At 32.4% G+C, this 20,777-nt stretch overlaps 1 protein-coding gene across 1 annotated transcript in view; it reads right to left on the bottom strand.

Moving 5' to 3' along the window:
• Nucleotides 1–20,777, bottom strand: part of LOC148951192 (membrane metallo-endopeptidase-like 1) — a 130,355-nt gene that overhangs the window by 48,917 nt on the left and 60,661 nt on the right. The window contains exon 8 of the mRNA XM_089091022.1: nt 15,147–15,153. Within this exon, the coding sequence (XP_088947148.1) occupies nt 15,147–15,153 (7 nt within the window). The remainder of the gene's footprint in view (nt 1–15,146; nt 15,154–20,777) is intronic.

Here is a 20,777-nt window from a genome sequence, read left to right as displayed (position 1 = left end):
AGTGATTTGTGTTGTAGTTCTTTTTCAGTTAAGCTGGCTCCTGCGTTGCGTTGGCTCGGGATTAGTATCTGCTCTTCTATTTCAGCTATCCGTGCTAGTGCACTTGCAGATATTAAGAATAAGCTTAAAGCAGGTTATGCTAAAATTGTTCCAAATCATGGCCGACATTCTCGTAAGGCATTGCCTATACTATATTCTACGTATTGTGACCATTCCATTCTTTTTCTATCAGGTTTGCGCCCATTTTTTAATAATAATGATATGCAGGATATTAGAGTTTTGTATTTCCGTTATTGTAAATATCTTTTGTATTTCCCTTGTTGGTATAGAAACCGTAAGATTATTCGAATATTTAATGCAACTGATATATTGACGTCATATAATAAGTTGGACTTCAAGTTAAAAGATGAGGCCTGTAAGCGGTTGGGTCCTTTTCATCCTCTTCTGCAATTGTTCTGATTTGCATTTGTAGTTTTTATAATGATATTGTTTTGCATGTGTTTTGTTTTTGTATGTCTTTACTTTTTATTTTCTTTTGTTACTCCACTTTTTTATAATTGTTAGTGGGTCAAAAATAAATTATTATAATTATTATTATAATACTATGCATGTACAATTAGCGATAGAGTTAATTGTCTTCGATATGTTTCACTAATGCACTTAAAGCACATTGAAGTCTATTCACATGTGCTATATCAACTTTTGCGGCGAAAACATAATTGATCTTCCATTTTAAATTTGCTCAAGGATATCACATATCTTGCATATATTGGATCCCAGACCATACAAAGCCACGATCCTTTCGTGATTTTCACTGCAATGTTTGGTGCTCTTGTATTATTATCATCAACTCCACTATCAACTTCTAATAGGGTAAACATTCCACTCACTACTATAATTATGTATCCAAATGAGTAAAGTCAAAACTGTTTTTCTCACTCCTTTGAATTCTATTCACAGACTAATAAAACAACTATAGCAAAAATCCTTTCCTTATATTCTCTGCGCCGCTAATATGTAAGCGAGCCTCTGATTGGCTGAGAAGGAAACACGTGATCTAACTGTTTCCTGGAAACTCATAACATTTACCTCGAGCAACAACAACAACATGATCTTTAAGGAAGTGTCATTGACCTGTCCCCATTAGACTCAATAATCCATCAAAGTGAGAAAGTTCCTGTTTTTTCATTATAACTGACAAAAACCATAAAACAGACATAAATCGATATTGACATCCATGAAAAACATCAATGGTTTACCTTGTCACAGTTACATTTTTTTGTTTTTTCAATTTTCATTTTTAAGTTCTCTCGTTGAAATGCTAGAGTTGGACTATTTCAGTTGTTTTTTGTTGGTATGTAACTGGTAACTGTGAAAGGTTACGTATTGTTCAATGTTCATTTTGATTTTCATTCCTTGAAAAGAAAGATTAGAAAGATTTCTGTAGAGTTTGAATGTAGTTTAAAAAGTCAGAATGAGTGTTAATAGATTGTTAAATGTCCCTATGGAATTTATTTCGTTGAAATGCAGGAGTTGAAATATTTCAGTAAGGTTTGTGCATGATTTACCTTGTCACACTTACATTTTCTTGTTTTTTCAAAGTTCATTTTGAATTTCTTTCGTTGAAATGCAAAAGTTGGAATATTTCAGAAGTGTTTGGTTGTGGTTTACCTTGTCACAGTTACATTTTCGTGATTTTTCAAAGTTCATTTTGAATTGCTTTCGTTGAAATGCAAGAGTTGAAATATTTCAGTAGTGTTTGGCTGGGGTTTACCATGTCACAGTTGCATTTTCTTGATTTTTCAAAGTTCATTTTGAATTTCTTTCGTTGAAATGCAAGAGTTGTAATATTTCAGTAATGTTTGGTTGTGGTTTACCTTGTCACAGTTACATTTTCTTGATTTTTCAAAGCTCATTTTGAATTTCTTCCGTTGAAATGCAAGAGTTGGAATATTTCAGTAGTGTTTGGTTGTGATTTACCTTGTCACAGTTACATTTTTTTTATCTTTCAAATTTCATTTTGAATTTCTTTCCTTGAAATGCAAGAGTTAAAATATTTCAGTAGTGTTTGGATGTGGTTTACCTTGTCACAGTTACATTTTCTTGATTTTCAAAGTTCATTTTGAATTTCTTTCGTTGAAGTGCAAAAGCTGGAATATTTCAGTAGCGTTTGGTTGTGGTTTTCCTTGTCACAGTGGCATTTTCTTGATTTTTCAAAGTTCATTTTGAATTTCTTTCGTTGAAATGCAAGAGTTGGAATATTTCAGTAGTGTTTGGTTGTGGTTTACCTTGTCACAGTTGCATTTTCTTGATTTTTCAAAGTTCATTTTGTTTATCTTTCGTTGAAAAGCACGAGTTGGACTATTTCAGTAGTGTTTGGTGGTGGTTTACCATGTCACAGTTACATCTTCTTGATTTTTCAAAGTTCTTTTTTAATTTCTTTCGTTGAAATGCAAGATTTGGAATATTTCAATGGTGTTTGGTTGTGGTTTACCTTGTCACAAGTACATTTTCTTGATTTTTCAAAGATCATTTTGAATTTCTTTCGTTGAAATGCAAGAGTTGGAATATTTCAGTAGTGGTTGGTTGTTGTCTTCCTTGTCACAGTTACATTTTCTTGATTTTTCAAAGTTCATTTGAATTTATTTCGTTGAAATGAAAGTGTTGGAGTATTTCAGTAGTGTTCTGTTGCGGTTTACCTTGTCAAAGTTACATTTTCTTGATTTTTCAAAGTTCATTTTGAATTTCTTTCGTGGAAATGCAAGAGTTGGAATATTTCAGTAGTGTTTGGTTGTGGTTTACCTTGTCACAGTTACATTTTCTTGATTTTTCAAAGTTCATTTTGAATTTCTTTCATTGAAAAGCAAGAGTTGGAATATTTCAGTATGTTTGGTTGTGGTTTACCTTGTCACATTTACATTTTCTTGATTTTTCAAAGTTCATTTTGAATTTCTTTCGTTGAAATGCAAGAGTTGGAATATTTCTGAAGTGTTTGGTTGTGGTTTACCTTGTCACAGTTACATTTTCGTGATTTTTCAAAGTTCATTTGAATTGCTTTCGTTGAAATGCAAGAGTTGAAATATTTCAGTAGTGATTGGCTGTGGTTTACCATGTCACAGTTTCATTTTCTTGATTTTTCAAAGTTCATTTTGAATTTCTTTCGTTGAAATGCAAGAGTTGGAATATTTCAGCAGTGTTTGGTTGTGGATTACCTTGTCACAGTTACATTTTCTTGCTTTTTCAAAGTTCATTTAGAATTTCTTTCGTTGAAATGCAAGAGTTGGAATATTTCAGTAGTATTTGGTTGTGATTTACCTTGTCACAGTTACATTGTCTTGATTTTTCAAAGTTCATTTCAATTTCATTCGTTGAAATGGAAGAGTTGAAATATTTCAGTAGTGTTTGGATGTGGTTTACCTTGTCACAGTTACATTTTCTTGATTTTTCAAAGTTCATTTTGAATTTCTTTCGTTGAAATGCAAGAGTTGTAATATTTCAGTAGTGTTTGGTTGTGGTTTACCTTGTCACAGTTACATTTTCTTGCTTTTTCAAAGTTCATTTTGAATTTCTTTCGTTGAAATGCAAGAGTTGGAATATTTAAGTAGTGTTTGGTTGTGGTTTACCTTGTCACATTTACATTTTCTTGATTTTTCAAAGTTCATTTTGAATTTCTTTCGTTGAAATGGAAGAGTTGAAATATTTCAGTAGTGTTTGGATGTGGTTTACCTTGTCACAGTTACATTTTCTTGATTTTTCAAAGTTCATTTTGAATTTCTTTCGTTGAAATGCAAGACTTGGAATTTTTCAGTAGTGTTTGGTTGTGTTTTACCTTGTCACAGTTACATTTTCTTGATTTTTCAAAGTTCAGTATGAATTTCATTCTTTGAAAAGCAAGAGTTGGAATATTTCAGTAGTGTTTGGTTGTGGTTTACCTTATCACAGTTACATTTTCTTGATTTTTCAAAGTTCATTTTGAATTTCTTTCGTTGAATTGCAAGAGTTTGAATATTTCTGTAGTGTTTGGGTATGGTTTTCCTTGTCACAGTTACTTTTTCTTGATTTTTCAAAGCTCATTTTGAATTTCTTTCGTTGAAATGCAAGAGTTGGAATATTTCAGTAGTGTTTGGTTGTGGTTTACCTTGTCACATTTACATTTTCCAGATTTTTCAAAGTTCATTTTGAATTTATTTATTTTAAATGCAAGAGATGGAATATTACAGTAGTGTTTGGTTGTGGTTTACCTTGTCACAGTTACATTTTCTTGATTTTTCAAAGTTAATTTTGAATTTCTTTCGTTGAAATGCAAGAGTTGGCATATTTCAGTAGGGTTTGGTTGTGGTTTACCTTGTCACAGTTACATTTTCTTGATTTTTCAAAGTTCATTTTGAATTTCTTTCGTTGAAATGAAAGAGTTGGAATATTTCAGTAGGGTTTGGATGGGGTTTACCGTGTCACAGTTACATTTTCCTGATTTTTCAAAGTTCATTTTGAATTTCTTTCGTTGAAATGCAAGAGTTGGAATATTTCAGTAGTGTTTGGTTGTGGTTTACCTTGTCACAGTTACATTTTCTTGATTTTTCAGAGTTCATTTCAATTTCTTTCCTTGAAATGCATGAGTTGGAATATTTTAGTAGTGTTTGGTTGTGGTTTACCTTGTCACAGTTACATTTTCTTGATTTTTCAAAGTTCATTTTGAATTTCTTTCGTTGAAATGCAAGAGTTGGAGTATTTCAGTAGTGTTTGGTTGTGGTTTACCTTGTCACAGTTACATTTTCTTGATTTTTCAAAGTTCATTTTGAATTTCTTTCGTTGAAATGCAAGAGTTGGAATATTTCAGTAGTGTTTGGTTGTGGTTTACCTTGTCACAGTTACATTTTCCTGATTTTTCAAAGTTCATTTTGAATTTCTTTCGTTGAAATGCAAGAGTTGGAATATTTCAGTAGTGTTTGGCTGTGGTTTACCTTGTCACAGTTACATTCTCATGATTTTTCAAAGTTCATTTTGAATTTCTTTCGTTGAAATGTGTTTGGTCGTGCTTTACCTTGACACAGTTCATTTTCTTGATTTTTGTTAGGTTAGGTTAGGTTAGGCTAGATCAAGTTAGATTATGTTAAATTAGGTTTGGTTAGACTAGCCTACGTACGCGCGCATACGTAGGCTAGTCTAACCAAACCTAACTTAACATAATCTAACTTGATCTAGCCTAACCTAACCTAACCTAACAAAAATCAAGAAAATTAACTGTGTCAAGGTAAAGCACGACCAAACACATTTCAACGAAAGAAATTCAAAATGAACTTTTAAAAATCATGAAAATGTAACTTTGACAAGGTATACCACAACCAAACACTACTGAAATATTCCAACTCTTGCATTTCAACGAAAGAAATTCAAAATGAACTTTGAAAAATCAAAAAAATGTAACTGTGATAAGGTAATCCACAACGAAACACTACTGAAATATTGCAACTCTTGAATTTCAACGAAAGAAATTCAAAATGAACTTTGAAAAATCAAGAAAATGTAACTGTGATAAGGTTAACCACAGCCAAACACTACTGAAATATTCCACCTCTTGCATTTCAACGAAAGAAATTCAAGATGAACTTTGAAAAATCAAGAAAATGTAACTGTGACAAGGTAAACCACAACCAAACACTACTGAAATATTCCATCTCTTGCATTTCAATGAAAGAAATTCAAAATGAACTTTGAAAATTCAGGAAAATGTAACTGTGACAAGGTAAACCACAACCAAACACTACTGAAATATTCCAACTCTTGCATTTCAACGAAAGAAATTCAAAATGATCTTTGAAAAATCAAGAAAATGGAACTGTGACAAGGTAAACCATACCCAAACACTACTGAAATATTCCAACTCTTGAATTTCAACGAAAGAAATTCAAAATGAACTTTGAAAAATCAAGAAAATGTAACTGTGACAAGGTAAACCACAACCAAACACTATTAAAATATTCCAACTCTTGCTTTTCAATGAAAGAAATTCAGAATAAACTTTGAAAAATCAAGAAAATGTAACTGTGACAAGGTAAACCACATCCAAACACTACTGAAATATTTCAACTCTTGCATTTCAACGAAAGAAATTAAAAATGAACTTTTAAAAATCAAGAAAATGTATCTGTGACAAGGTAAATCACAACCAAACACTACTGAAATATTCCAACTCTTGCATTTCAACTAAACAAATTCAAAATGAACTTTGAAAAAGCAAGAAAATGTAACTGTGACAAGGTAAACCACAACCAAACACTACTGAAAAATTCCAACTCTTGCATTTCAACGAAATAAATTCAAAATGAACTTTGAAAAATCAAGAAAATGTAACTGTGACAAGGTAAACCACATCCAAACACTACTGAAATATTCCAACTCGTGCATTTCAACGAAATAAATTCAAAATGAACTTTGAAAAATCAAGAAAATGTAACTGTGACAAGGTAAACCACAACCAAACACTACTGAAATATTCCAACTCTTGCATTTCAACGAAAGAAATTCAAAATGAACTTTGAAAAATCAAGAAAATGCAACTGTGACATGGTAAACCACAGCCAAGCACTACTGAAATATTTCAACTCTTGCATTTCAACGAAAGCAATTCAAATGAGCTTTGAAAAATCACGAAAATGTAACTGTGACAAGGTAAACCGCAACCAAACACTTCTGAAATATTCCAACTCTTGCATTTCAACGAAACAAATTCAAAATGAACTTTTAAAAATCAAGAAAGTGTAACTGCGAAAATGTAAACCACAACCAAACACTACTGAAATATTCCAACTCTTGCTTTTCAATGAAAGAAATTCAAGTTGAAATTTGAAAAATCAAGAAAATGTAACTGTGACAAGGTAAACCACAACCAAACACTACTGAAATATTCCATCTCTTGCATTTCAACGAAAGAAATTCAAAATAAACTTTGAAAAATCAGTAAAATGTAACTGTGACAAGGTAAACCATACCCAAACACCTCTGAAATAGTCCAACTGTATCTTTTCAACGAAAGAAAAACGATAGTAGCTCTGAACAAAAAAGAAAATTAAACTCTGACAAGTTAAACCCTACCCAAACACTACAGAAAGATTCCAAAAATGGCATTTCAACGAAAGACATTCAAAATGAACTTTGAAAAATCAAGAAAATTAAACTGTTACAAGGTAAACCACAACCAAACACTAATAAAATAATCCAACTCTTGCTTTTCAATGAAAGAAATTCAGAATGAACTTTGAAAAATCAAGAAAATGTAACTGTGACAAGGTAAACCACAACCAAACACTACTGAAAAATTCCAACTCTTGCATTTCAACGAAAGAAATTCAAAATGAACTTTGAAAAATCAAGAAAATGTAACTGTGACAAGGTAAACCACATCCAACCACTACTGAAATACTTAAACTCTTGCATTTCAACGAATGAAATTCAAAATGAACTTTGAAAAATCAAGAAAATGTAACTGTGACAAGGTAAACCACAACCAAACACTACTGAAATATTCCAACTCTTGCATTTCAACGAAAGAAATTCAAAATGAACTTTGAAAAATCAAGAAAATGTAACTGTGACAAGGTAAACCACAACCAAACACTACTGAAATATTCCAACTCTTGAATTTCAACGAAAGAAATTCAAAATGAACTTTGAAAAATCACGAATATGTAACTGTGACAAGGTAAACCACAACCAAACACTACTGAAATATTTCAACTCTTGCATTTCAACGAAAGAAATTCAAAATGAACTTTGAAAAAGCAAGAAAATGTAACTGTGACAAGGTAAACCTCAACCAAACACTACTGAAATATTCCAACTCTTGCATTTCAACGAAAGAAATTCAAAATGAGCTTTGAAAAATCAAGAAAATGCAACTGTGACATGGTAAACCACAGCCAAGCACTACTGAAATATTTCAACTCTTGCATTTCAACGAAAGCAATTCAAATGAACTTTGAAAAATCAAGAAAATGTAACTGTGACAAGGTAAACCGCAACCAAACACTTCTGAAATATTCCAACTCTTGCTTTTCAACGAAACAAATTAAAAATGAACTTTGAAAAATCAAGAAAATGTTACTGTGACAAGGTAAACAACATCCAAACACTACTGAAATATTCCAACTCTTGCATTTCAACGAAAGAAATTCAAAAAGAACTTTGAAAAATCAAGAAAATGCAACTGTGACATGGTAAACCACAGCCAAGCACTACTGAAATATTTCAACTCTTGCATTTCAACGAAAGCAATTCAAAATGAACTTTGAAAAATCATGAAAATGTAACTGTGACAAGGTAAACCACAACCAAACACTTCTGAAATATTACAACTCTTGCATTTCAACGAAAGAAATTCAAAATGAACTTTGAAAAATCACGAAAATGTAACTGTGACAAGGTAAACCACAACCAAATACTACTGAAATATTCCAACTCTTGCTTTTCAATTAAAGAAATTCAAAATGAACTTTGAAAAATCAAGAAAATGTATATGTGACAAGGTAAACCACAACCAAACACTACTGAAATATTCCACCTCGTACATTTCAACGAAAGAAATTCAAAATGAACTTTGAAAAATCAGGAAAATGTAACTGTGACAAGGTAAACCACAACCAAACACTACTGAAATATTCCAACTCTTGCATTTCAAAGAAAGAAATTCAAAATGATCTTTGAAAAATCAGGAAAATGTAACTGTGACAAGGTAAACCATATCCAAACACTACTGAAATATTCCAAGTCTTGCATTTCAACGAAAGAAATTCAAAATGAACTTTGAAAAATCAAGAAAATGTAACTGTGACAAGGTAAACCACAACCAAACACTATTAAAATATTCCAACTCTTGCTTTTCAATGAAAGAAATTCAGAATAAACTTTGAAAAATCAAGAAAATGTAACTGTGACAAGGTAGAACACAACAAAACACTACTGAAAAAATCCAACTCTTGCATGTCAACGAAAGAAATTCTACATGAACTTTGAAAAATCACAAAAATGTAACTGTGACAAGGTAAACCACATCCAAACACTACTGAAATATTTCAACTCGTGCATTTCAACGAAACAAATTCAAAATGAACTTTGAAAAATCAAGAAAATGTAACTGTGACAAGGTAAATCACAACCAAACACTACTGAAATATTCCAACTCTTGCATTTCAACGAAAGAAATTCAAAATGAACTTTGAAAAAGCAATAAAATGTAACTGTGACAAGGTAAACCACAACCAAACACTACTGAAAAATTCCATCTCTTGCATTACAAAGAAATAAATTCAAAATGAACTTTGATAAATCAAGAAAATGTAACTGTGACAAGGTAAACCACATCCAAACACTACTGAAATATTTCAACTCGTGCATTTCAACGAATGAAATTCCAAATGAACTTTGAAAAATCAAGAAAATGTAACTGTGACAAGGTAAACCACAACCAAACACTACTGAAATATTCCAACTCTTGCATTTCAACGAAAGAAATTAAAAATGAGCTTTGAAAAATCAAGAAAATGCAACTGTGACATGGTAAACCACAGCAAAGCACTACTGAAATATTTCAACTCTGGCATTTCAACGAAAGCAATTCAAATGAACTTTGAAAAATCAAGAAAATGTAACTGTGACAAGGTAAACCACAACCAAACACTTCTGAAATATTCCAACTCTTGCATTTCAACGAAAGAAATTCAAAATGAACTTTGAAAAATCAAGAAAATGTAACTGTGACAAGGTAAACCACAACCAAACACTACTGAAATATTCCAACTCTTGCATTTCAATGAAAGAAATTCAAAATGAACTTTGAAAAATCAAGGAAATGTAACTGTGACAAGGTAAACCACAACCAAACACTACTGAAATATACAAACTCTTGCAATAAAACGAAAGAAATTCAAAATGAACTTTGAAAAATCAAGAAAATGTAACTGTGACAAGGTAAACCACAAACAAAAACTAATGAAATATTCCAACTCTTGCATTTCAACGAAAGAAATTCAAAATGAACTTTGAAAAATCAAGAAAATGCAACTGTGACATGGTAAACCACAGCCAAGCACTACTGAAATATTTCAACTCTTGCATTTCAACGAAAGCAATTCAAATGAACTTTGAAAAATCACGAAAATGTAACTGTGACAAGGTAAACCGCAACCAAACACTTCTGAAATATTCCAACTCTTGCATTTCAACGAAAGAAATTCAAAATGAACTTTGAAAAATCAAGAAAATGTAACTGTGACAAGGTAAGAAACAACCAAACGCTTCTGAAGTATTCCAACTCTTGCTTTTCAATGAAAGAAATTCAAAATGAACATTGAAAAATCAAGAAAATGTAACTGTGACAAGGTAAACCACAACCAAACACTACTGAAATATTCAAACTCTAGCAATTCAACGAAATAAATTCAAAATAAACTAAGAAAAATAAAGAAAATGTAACTGTGACAAGGTAAACCACAACCAAACACTACTGAAATATTCCAACTCTTGCATTTCAACGAAAGAAATTCAAATGAACTATAAAAAATAAAGAAAATGTAGATTTGGCCATGTAAAACACAACCAAACACTTGTGAAATATTCCAACTCTTTCATTTCAACGAAAGAAATTCAAAATGAACTTTGAAAAATCAAGAAAATGTAACTTTGACAAGGTAAACCATAATCAAACACTACTGAAATATTCCAACTCTTGCATTTCAACGAAAGAAATTCAAAATGAGCTTTGAAAAATCAAGAAAATGTAACTGTGACAAGGTAAACCACAACCAAACACTACTGAAATATTCCAACTCTTGCTTTTCAACGAACGAAATACAAAATGAACTTTGAAAAATCAAGAAAATGTAACTTTGAAAAGGTAAACCATAAGCAAACACTACTGAAATATTCCAACTCTTGCATTTAAACGAAAGAAATTCAAAATGAGCTTTGAAAAATCAAGAAAATGTAACTGTGACAAGGTAAACCACAACCAAACGCTACTGAAATATTCCAACTCTTGCTATTCAACTAAATAAATTAAAAATGAACTTTTAAAAATAATTAAACTTTAACTGTTACAATGTAAAACACAGCCAAACACTACTTAAATAGACCAAAACTTGAACTTCAACAAAAGAAGTTCAAATGAACTTTGAAAAATCAAAAAAATGTAACTTTTACAAGGTAAACCACGACCATACACAACTGAAATAGTCAATATCTTGCTCTTCAACTACATCAATACTAAATGAACTTATAATAATCAAGAGAATGTAGCAGTGACATGGTATAACATAACCATACAGCACTGAAATATTCCAAATCTTGCATTTCAATGAAAGAAATTCAAAATGAGCTTTGAAAAATAAAGAAGATATAACTGTGACGTGGTAAAACACAACCAAACACACTTCTGAAATATTTCAACTCTTGCTTTTCAGCGAAAGAAAGACAAAATGAACTTTGAAAAATCAAGAAAATGCAACTGTGACAATGTAAACCCTAACCAAACACCAGTGAAATATTCCAACTCTTAAATTTCAATGGAATAAATTCAAAATGAATTTTGAAAAATCAAGAATATGTAACTTTGACAAGGTATACCAGAACCATACACTACTGAAATATTCCAACTCTTGCTTTTCAACGACAGAAATTCTAAATGAGCTTTGAAAAATCAAGAAAATGTAACTGTGACAGGGTAAACCACAACCAAACACTACTGAAATATTCCAACTATTGCTTTTCAACGAAAGAAATACAAACTGAACTTTGAAAAATCAAGAAAATGTAACTGTGACAAGGTAAACCACAACCAAACACTACTGAAATATTCCAACTCTTGCATTTCAACGAAAGAAATTCAAAATGAACTTTGAAAAATCAAGAAAATGTAACTGTGACAAGGTAAACCACAACCAAACACTCCTGAAATATTCCAACTCTTGCATTTCAACGAAAGAAATTCAAAATGAACTTTGAAAAATCAAGAAAATGTAACTTTGACAAGGTAAACCACCGCCAAACACTACTGAAATATTTTAACTCTTGCTTTTCAACGAAAGAAATTCAAAATGAACTTTGAAAAATCAAGAAAATGTAACTGTGACAAGGTAAACCACAACCAAACACTACTGAAATATACCAACTCATGCATTTCAACGAAAGAAATTCAAAATGAGCTTTGAAAAATCAAGAAAATGCAACTGTGACATGGTAAACCACAGCCAAGCACTACTGAAATATTTCAACTCTGGCATTTCAACGAAATAAATTCAAATGAGCTTTGAAAAATCAAGAAAATGTAACTGTGACAAGGTAAACCGCAACCAAACACTTCTGAAATATTCCAACTCTTGCATTTCAACGAAAGAAATTCAAAATGAACTTTGAAAAATAAATAAAATGTAACTGTGACAAGGTAAACCACAACCAAACACTACTGAAATATTCCAACTCTTGCATTTCAATGAAAGAAATTCAAAATAAACTTTTAAAAATCAAGAAAATCTAACTGTGACAAGGTAAACCAAAACCAAACACAACTCAAAAAATCCACCACATGAAATACAAACAAACAAATAAACAATGAACTTTGACAAATCAAGACAATTTAACTCTGTCAGGGTAAACCACAACCAAAGACTAATGAAATATTCCAACTCTTGAATTTCAAAGAAATAAATTCAAATGAACTTTGAAAAATCAAGAAAATGTAACTGTGTTAAGGTATAGCACACGAAAACACTACTGAAATTTTCCCACTCCTACATTTCAATGAAAGAAATTCGAAATGAGATTTGAAAAATCAAGAAAATGTAACTGGGATGAGGTAAATCATAAACAATCACTGCTGAAATATTCAATCTCTTGCTTTTCAACTTAATTAATCCAAAATGAGCTTTGAAAGATCAAGTGTATCTGTGACATGGTAAAACACCCCCAACCACGCCTGAAAAAGTCAACATAGAGCATTACAACTAAATAAAAACAAAATGAAAATTGATAAAAAAAGAAATTGCACGTGTGACAAGGTAAATCACAACCAAACACTACTTAAATATTAAAACTCTCTCATTTCAACGAAAGAAATTCAAAATTAACTTTGAAAAATCAAGAAAATGTAACTGTGACAAGGTAAACCACAACCAAACACTACTGAAATATTCCAACCCTTGCATTTCAACGAAAGAAATCCAAAATGAACTTTGAAAAATCAAGAAAATGTAACTGTGACATGGTAAACCACAGCCAAACACTACTGAAATATTTCAACTCTTGCATTTCAACGAAAGCAATTCAAAATGAACTTTCAAAAATCACGAAAATGGAACTGTGACAAGGTAAACCACAACCAAACACTTCTGAAATATTCCAACTCTTGCATTTCAACGAAAGAAATTCAAAATGAACTTTGAAAAATCAAGAAAATGTAACTGTGACAAGGTAAAAAACAACCAAACACTACTGAAATATTTCAACTCTTTCATTTCAGCGAAAGAAATTAAAAATGAAATTTGAAAAATCAAGAAAATCGAACTGTGACACGTTAAACCACAATCAAACGCTACTGAAATATTCCAACTCTTGCATTTCATCGAAAGAAATTCAAATTGAAGTTTGAAAAATCAAGAAAATTTAGATGTGTCAAGGTAAAACACAACCAAACACTACTTAAATATTCAAACTCTTGCATTTCAACTAAATAAATAAAAAATAAAAATATAAAAAAAAATAAAATGTAAAAGTTACAAATTAAACCACGAACAAACACTACTGAAATATTTCAACTCTTGCATTTCAACGATAGAAATTCAAAATGAACTTTGAAAAACCAAGAAAATTTAACTGTGACAAGGTAAACCGCAACCAAACACTACTGAAATATTCCAACTCTTGTATTTCAACGAAAGAAATTCAAAATGAACTTTGAAAAATCAAGAAAATGAAAGTCTGTCAAGGTAAAGCACAACCAAACACTTCTGAAGTATTCCAACTCTTGCATTTCAACTAAACAAATTCAAAATGAACTTTGAAAATCAAGAAAATGTAACTGTGACAAGGTAAACCACAACAAAACACTACTGAAATAATCCAACTCTTGAATTTCAATGAAAGAAATTCAAAATGAACTTTGAAAAATCAAGAAAATGTAACTGTGACAAGGTAAACCATAACCAAACACTACTGAAATATTCCAACTCTTGCATTTCAAGGACAGAAATTCACAATGAACTTTGACACATCACGAAAATGTAACTGTGACAAGGTAAACCACCACCACCCCCAACTGAAATATTCCAACCCTTGCATTTCAACGAAAGAAATTCAAAATGAACTTTGAAAAATCAAGAAAATGTAACTGTGACAAGGTAAATCACAACCAAACACTTCTGAAATATTCCAACTCTTGCATTTCAACGAAAGAAATTCAAAATGAACTTTGAAAAATCAAGAAAATGTAACTGTGACAAGGTAAACCATAACCAAACACTACTGAAAAATTACAGCTCTTGAATATCAATGTATGAAATTCAACATGAAATAAGTAAACTCAAGAAAATGTAACTTTGACAAGCTAAACCACAGCCAACCACGACTGAAATATTTCGGCTCTTGCATTTCAACGAAGGAAATTCAAAATGAACTTTGAAAAATCACGAAAATGTAACTGTGACAAGGTAAATCTGAACCAAACACTTCTGAAATATTCCAACTCTTGCATTTCAACGAAAGAAATTCAAAATGAACTTTGAAAAATCAAGAAAATGTAACTGTGACAAGGTAAACCACAATCAAACACTACTGAAATATTCCAACTCTTGCATTTCAACGAAAGCAATTCAAAATGAACTTTGAAAAATCAAGAAAATGTAACTGTGACAAGGTAAACCACAGCCAAACACTACTGAAATATTCCAACTCTTGCATTTCAACGAAAGCAATTCAAAATTAACTTTGAAAAATCAAGAAAATGTAACTCTGACAAGGTAAGCCACAACCAAACACTACTGAAATATTCCAACTCTTGCATTTCAACTAAAGAAATTAAAATGATAAAATATTAATCTATAATATGTTAAATATTCTAGCTTACGCAGAACCTAACACTACTGACATATTCAATCTCTTACATTTCAGCTAAAGTAAGTAAATTTGAACATTAAAAAATTAAGTGAATGTAACTGTGACATGGTAAAGCATATCAAAACACTACTGAAATATTCCAACTCTTGCATTTCAACGAAAGAAATTCAAAATGAACTTTGAACAATTAAGAAAATGTAACTGTGACAAGGTAAACCACAACCAAACACTACTGAAATATTCCAACTCTTGCATTTCAAGGAAAGAAATTCAAAATGAACTTTGAAAAATCAAGAAAATGTAACTGTGACAAGGTAAACCACAGCCAAACACTACTGAAATATTCCAACTCTTGCATTTCAACGAAAGAAATTCAAAATGAACTTTGAAAAATCAAGAAAATGCAACTGTGACAAGGTAAATCAGAACCAAACACTTCTGAAATATTCCAACTCTTGCATTTCAACGAAAGAAATTCAAAATGAACTTTGAAAAATCAAGAAAATGTAACTGTGACAAGGTAAACCACAAACAAACACTACTGAAATATTCCAAGTCTTGCATATCAAGAAAAGCAATTCAAAATGAACTTTGAAAAATCAAGAAAATGTAACTGTGACAAGGTAAACCACAGCCAAACACTACTGAAATATTCCAACTCTTGCATTTCAACGAAATCAATTCAAAATGAACTTTGAAAAATCAAGAAAATGTAACTGTGACAAGGTAAACCACAACCAAACACTACTGAAATATTCCAACTCTTGCATTTCAACGATAGAAATTCAAATGAACTTTGAAAAATCAAGAAAATGTAACTGTGACAAGGTAAACCACAACCGAACACTACTGAAATATTCCAACTCTTTCATTACAACAAAAGAAATTCAAAATGAACTATGAAAAATCAAGAAAATGTAACAGTGACAAGGTAAAAAACAAACAAACAAAGTTAACACTACTGAAATATTCCAACTCTTGCATTTCAACGAAAGAAATTCAAAATGAACTTTGAAAAATTAAGAAAATCTAACTGTGACAAGGTAAACCACAACCAAACACTACTGAAATATTCCAACTCTTGCATTTCAACGAAAGAAATTCAAAATGAACTTTGAAAAATAAAGAAAATGTAACTGTGACAAGGTAAATCACAACCAAACACTTCTGAAATATTCCAACTCTTGCATTTCAACGAAAGAAATTCAAAATGAACTTTGAAAAATCAAGAAAATGTAACTGTGACAAGGTAAACCACAACCAAACACTACTGAAATATTCCAACTCTTTCATTTCAACTAAATAAATTCGAAATTAAAATTGAAAAATAAAAAAAATCTAACTGTGACAAGGTAAACCACAACCAAACACTACTGAAATATTCCAACTCTTGCATTTCAACGAAAGAAATTCAAAATGAACTTTGAAAAATCAAGAAAATGTAACTGTGACAAGGTAAAACACAACCAAACACTTCTGAAATATTCCAACTCTTGCATTTCTACGAAAGAAATTCAAAATGAACTTTGAAAAATCAAGAAAATGTAACTGTGACAAGGTAAACCACAACCAAACACTACTGAAATATTCCAACCCTTGCATTTCAACGAAAGAAATTCAAAAATGAACTTTGAAAAATCAGGCCTTTGGGTGCCGGGGGCCCTTTTAGGGGGGGGGGCGTGGGGAGGGGGTCGTTCTTTGTCTCAATGCACAAAAATATAAAAAAATGGGGGAGGGGGAGGGGAGGGGAGGAAGGGGGAGGGGGAGGAGGGGGAGGGAGGAGGAGGGGGAAGGAGGAGGGGGAGGGGGAGGAGGGGAGGGAGGAGGGGGAGGGGGAGGAGGGGGAGGAGGGGAGAGGAGGGGGAGGGGAGGGGGTGAGATGGAGGGAGAGGGGCCCTTTGGGGGCCCAAGGGGGAGGAGGGGCCCTTTGGGGGCCAAAGGGGGGAGGGGCCCTTTTGTGCCCGGGGGGTTTGGGGGACCCTTGAGGGCCGGGTGGCCCTTTGGGAGCCCGGTGGACCTTTGAGGGCCTGGGGACTTCCTTCGGGGTTCGGGTAGGGGGATTGGAACCCTTTGGGGTTGGGGTAGAGGACCTCACAACACTGTTCAAATGGAACTTGTGTATTATAACGACCACAGAGTTTGACCCTCAAATTCTCTTCTAACTGTTTCGCCGAAATAATCCCATAACCTGTCTAAAACAGTTTCGCCCAAATAATCCCTAAACGTACTTCAGCGTGTTCCTTTTGTTTTTGGCATCTCTGCGCCAATGCATTTCAAATTAATAAGAAACCTGATTCCCGCGCTAAAACAATTCATCGCTAAGATGTTTCATGGAGAATTGTTTCCATGGCGTTTGGTTATTAATATCCTTTGGAGTTCGACCAAAAGAATCGTTTCCGAGGCAAAGACATTAATGACTTGGATCTATTCCTGGAGAAATGTTTCTAGGCGAAAATTTTTAAAGTCTGACAGATGATGTCATTGGTTGATTGATCTGTCAAGAAAGGGGAAGCCCAAAGCAACAACAACAACAAATACTATTTCTGGATCATAACATTCGCTGAGAGCGTGCCAAAAACACACCTGGAGAAAGAGATCATTGAGAAAGAGGTCATTGACCCTGTCCTCATTAAACTATGTAAAAAAGTTGTAGGTGGCAGCAGGGGTGGGCAATGGGATCAATAGGGTCACCTCTACTTACCCCTTTATTTGTGCACCATTGATTTATTGAAAGCATTTGATAGTATTAATCACAACCAATCTCTTGACGCTCTATTGCACAGCGGCGTGTGTGTGAGTCAAAACTATGAAATTTTGGGACGCAAATTCAACACTATCTGCCGAATGGAAAGACAAAGTTTCAGAGCCAATTCAAATAAAAAAAGGCGTGAGACAAGGCACTGCTTTTAGTCCTGACATATTCAAACATGTAATTTATACATACATATATTAATATTTATCAAAATTAAGTCAAAATTCTTGCAACACTTAGTTTTGTTCGAAAAGCTGTTTTAACATATATAACAATGGCTCCTATACCAACGGAATTACAACTCAGGACTGTGTAAACTCTTAAAGGCAAATACACCACCACTTACAAATACTTCTTCTGAGAGGCTAGTATGAAAAATATCCTTTCGAAATACAAATGAATGTGCATTGTCAGTTTAATATACATACACTGTATACTGATATTTAGTAATCAAAATGTTAAAATTATTTGATTTATTAAAGTTATAAAAGTAAAAACATTTATATTTTTTTCAGTAAAGTGCTAATTTTGTTCTGGCCTAGGGAAAACATAGGGGTTTTGCACCCAACTTATGTTAATTTCTGCTTGTTTTGAGTTTGACTCGGTTATTTATTGTAATTTCTGTTCGTTTTGGGTTTTGTTTATTTATCAATGCTGATTTGTGGTAGTTTCATGCTTGGTAGATTATTTGATTTTATTTTTGCTCATTTGTTTGTTTAATGGAGTTCTTTACTTTTCGTTGACAAACTTATTTTGTGGAAAAAGTTTTTTTAAGTAATTTCTGTTCATTTTATATTGGCATAGTCTTTTCATGGAAAAAGAAAATAACATTTTAAATCTTTTCGTTTTTTAAGACTTTATAGTCAAAAGAAGCGTGAGACAAAGCAGTGTTTTTAGTCCTGACATATTCAAACATGTAATTTATACATACATATATTAATATGTATCAAAATTAAGTCAAAATTTTTGCAACACTTAGTTTTGTTCGAAAAACTGTTTTAACATATATAGCAATGGCTCCTATACCAACGGAATTGCGACTCAGGACTGTGTAAACTCTTAAAGGCAAATACACCACCACTTACAAATACTTCTTCTGAGAGGCTAGTGTGAAAAATGTCCTTTCGAAATACAAATGAATGTGCATTGTCAGTTTAATATACATATATTGTATACTGATATTTAGTAATCAAAATGTTAACATTATTTGATTTATTAAAGTTATAAAAGTAAAAACATTTATATTTTATCAGTAAACTGCAAATTTTGTTCTTGCCTTGGGTTTGACTCGGTTATTTATTGTAATTTCTGTTCATTTTGGGTTTCGTTTATTTATCGATGCTGATTTGTGGTAGTTTCACGCTTGGTACATTATTTGATTTTATATTTGGTCATTTGTTTGTTTAATGGAGTTCTTTACTTTTCTTTGAAAAACTTATTTAGTGGAAAAAGTTTTTTTAATTAATTTCTGTTCGTTTTATATTGACATAGTCTTTTTATGGAAAAAGAAAATAACATTTTAAATCTTTTATTTTTTTAAGACTTTATAGTTTGGCCTGCTATTTGTATGCTGGAGCAAAATTTTCGGCAATTTTTAACAACATACACCATTTTAAAAATCTGGACAAAAATAGTACTGTTTAACTTAGTTTCATGCCGCCTCTAGTTGACCTGAAGTGGAAAACTTGATACCATTCGCAAAAAAATCTGTTAACTTTCTTTGATAGCTTTGATACACTTGCACTATTTTGATTTGGTTAAATGTTAAGAGCAGAAAATAGCCTCGATAGTTTGAACATAATACCCTTAGTCGCTCTTGGGATACTGCTGAGATGTCTTATTGGGAATTAGCATTATCACAGTGCATTTTGATTTAATCTTAAGGCAACATTTAGTTGTTAAACATAATGGGTGAATGGGAGGGTGGGAATGGAAGTAGGATTAGTTGCCCTCCAATCACTTTTGACTATTAAAAATGGCATCACCCCTTTCTATTTTCAATCGAATGAGCCCCTTTCGAAGTTCCCACGACAACTCCTTCGATACAAAGTGCCCTGGTCTAAACAACAACAACAACAACAAATGTCATTAATCACTTTCGACTATTAAAAAGGACACTATCCCTTTGAATTTCAAATCAAATGAACCCTTTTCTGAAGTTTCTACACAAACATCTTCTATAAAACCTTATATGCCCCCAGGGCGTAAATTAAAACCCTTGCCCTGACGGCTGTGGCGGAATATCCTCCTCAAAACATATTTTCTATCTGTAAATCAACTACGCTGAACAAAATGGCTATCTCAAAATTTTTATTGGATGTTTTTGGGGGAATTATGGGCGTGGGGGTGGGGGGGCTAGTTGCCCTCCAATAAATTTTGACTCTTAAAAAGGGCACTAGCCCTTTGAATTTCCAATCGAATGAACTTTTTTTGTAGTTTCTACAACAACGCCCTCTATAAAAACATTATATGCCCCCTGGGCATAACTTAAAACCTTGAGGATTGTGGCAGAGTATCCTCCTCAAAAACATATTTTCTATCTGTAAATCAACTACGCTGAACAAAATGGCTATCTTAAAATTTTTATTGGATGTGTTTGGAGGAGTGATGGCCGTGGGAGGGAGGGGGGGACTAGTTGCCCTCCAATAACTTTCGACTATTAAAAAGGGCACTAGCCCTTTGAATTTCCAATCGAATGAGCTTTTTTGAGGTTTCTACGACAGCGCCCTCTATAAAAACATTATATGCCCCCTGGGCATAACTTAAAACCCTTGCCCTGAGGGTTGTGGGGAGTTTCCTCCTCAAAAACATATTTTCTATCTGGAAATCAACTACGCTGAACAAAATGGCTATCTCAAAATTTTGTTTGGATGTGTTTGGGGCAATGATGGGTGTGGGGGGGGGGGGGGGTTAGTTGCCCTCCGAT

The sequence above is a fragment of the Artemia sp. Qi Xiang Cuo genome, chromosome 6 (assembly GCF_049724085.1).
Source record: "Artemia sp. Qi Xiang Cuo chromosome 6, ASM4972408v1, whole genome shotgun sequence".
Taxonomy (NCBI): Eukaryota; Metazoa; Arthropoda; class Branchiopoda; order Anostraca; family Artemiidae; genus Artemia; species Artemia sp. Qi Xiang Cuo.
Note: the sequence above shows the minus strand (reverse complement) of the source record. Positions and strands in the feature narration are given on the sequence as shown.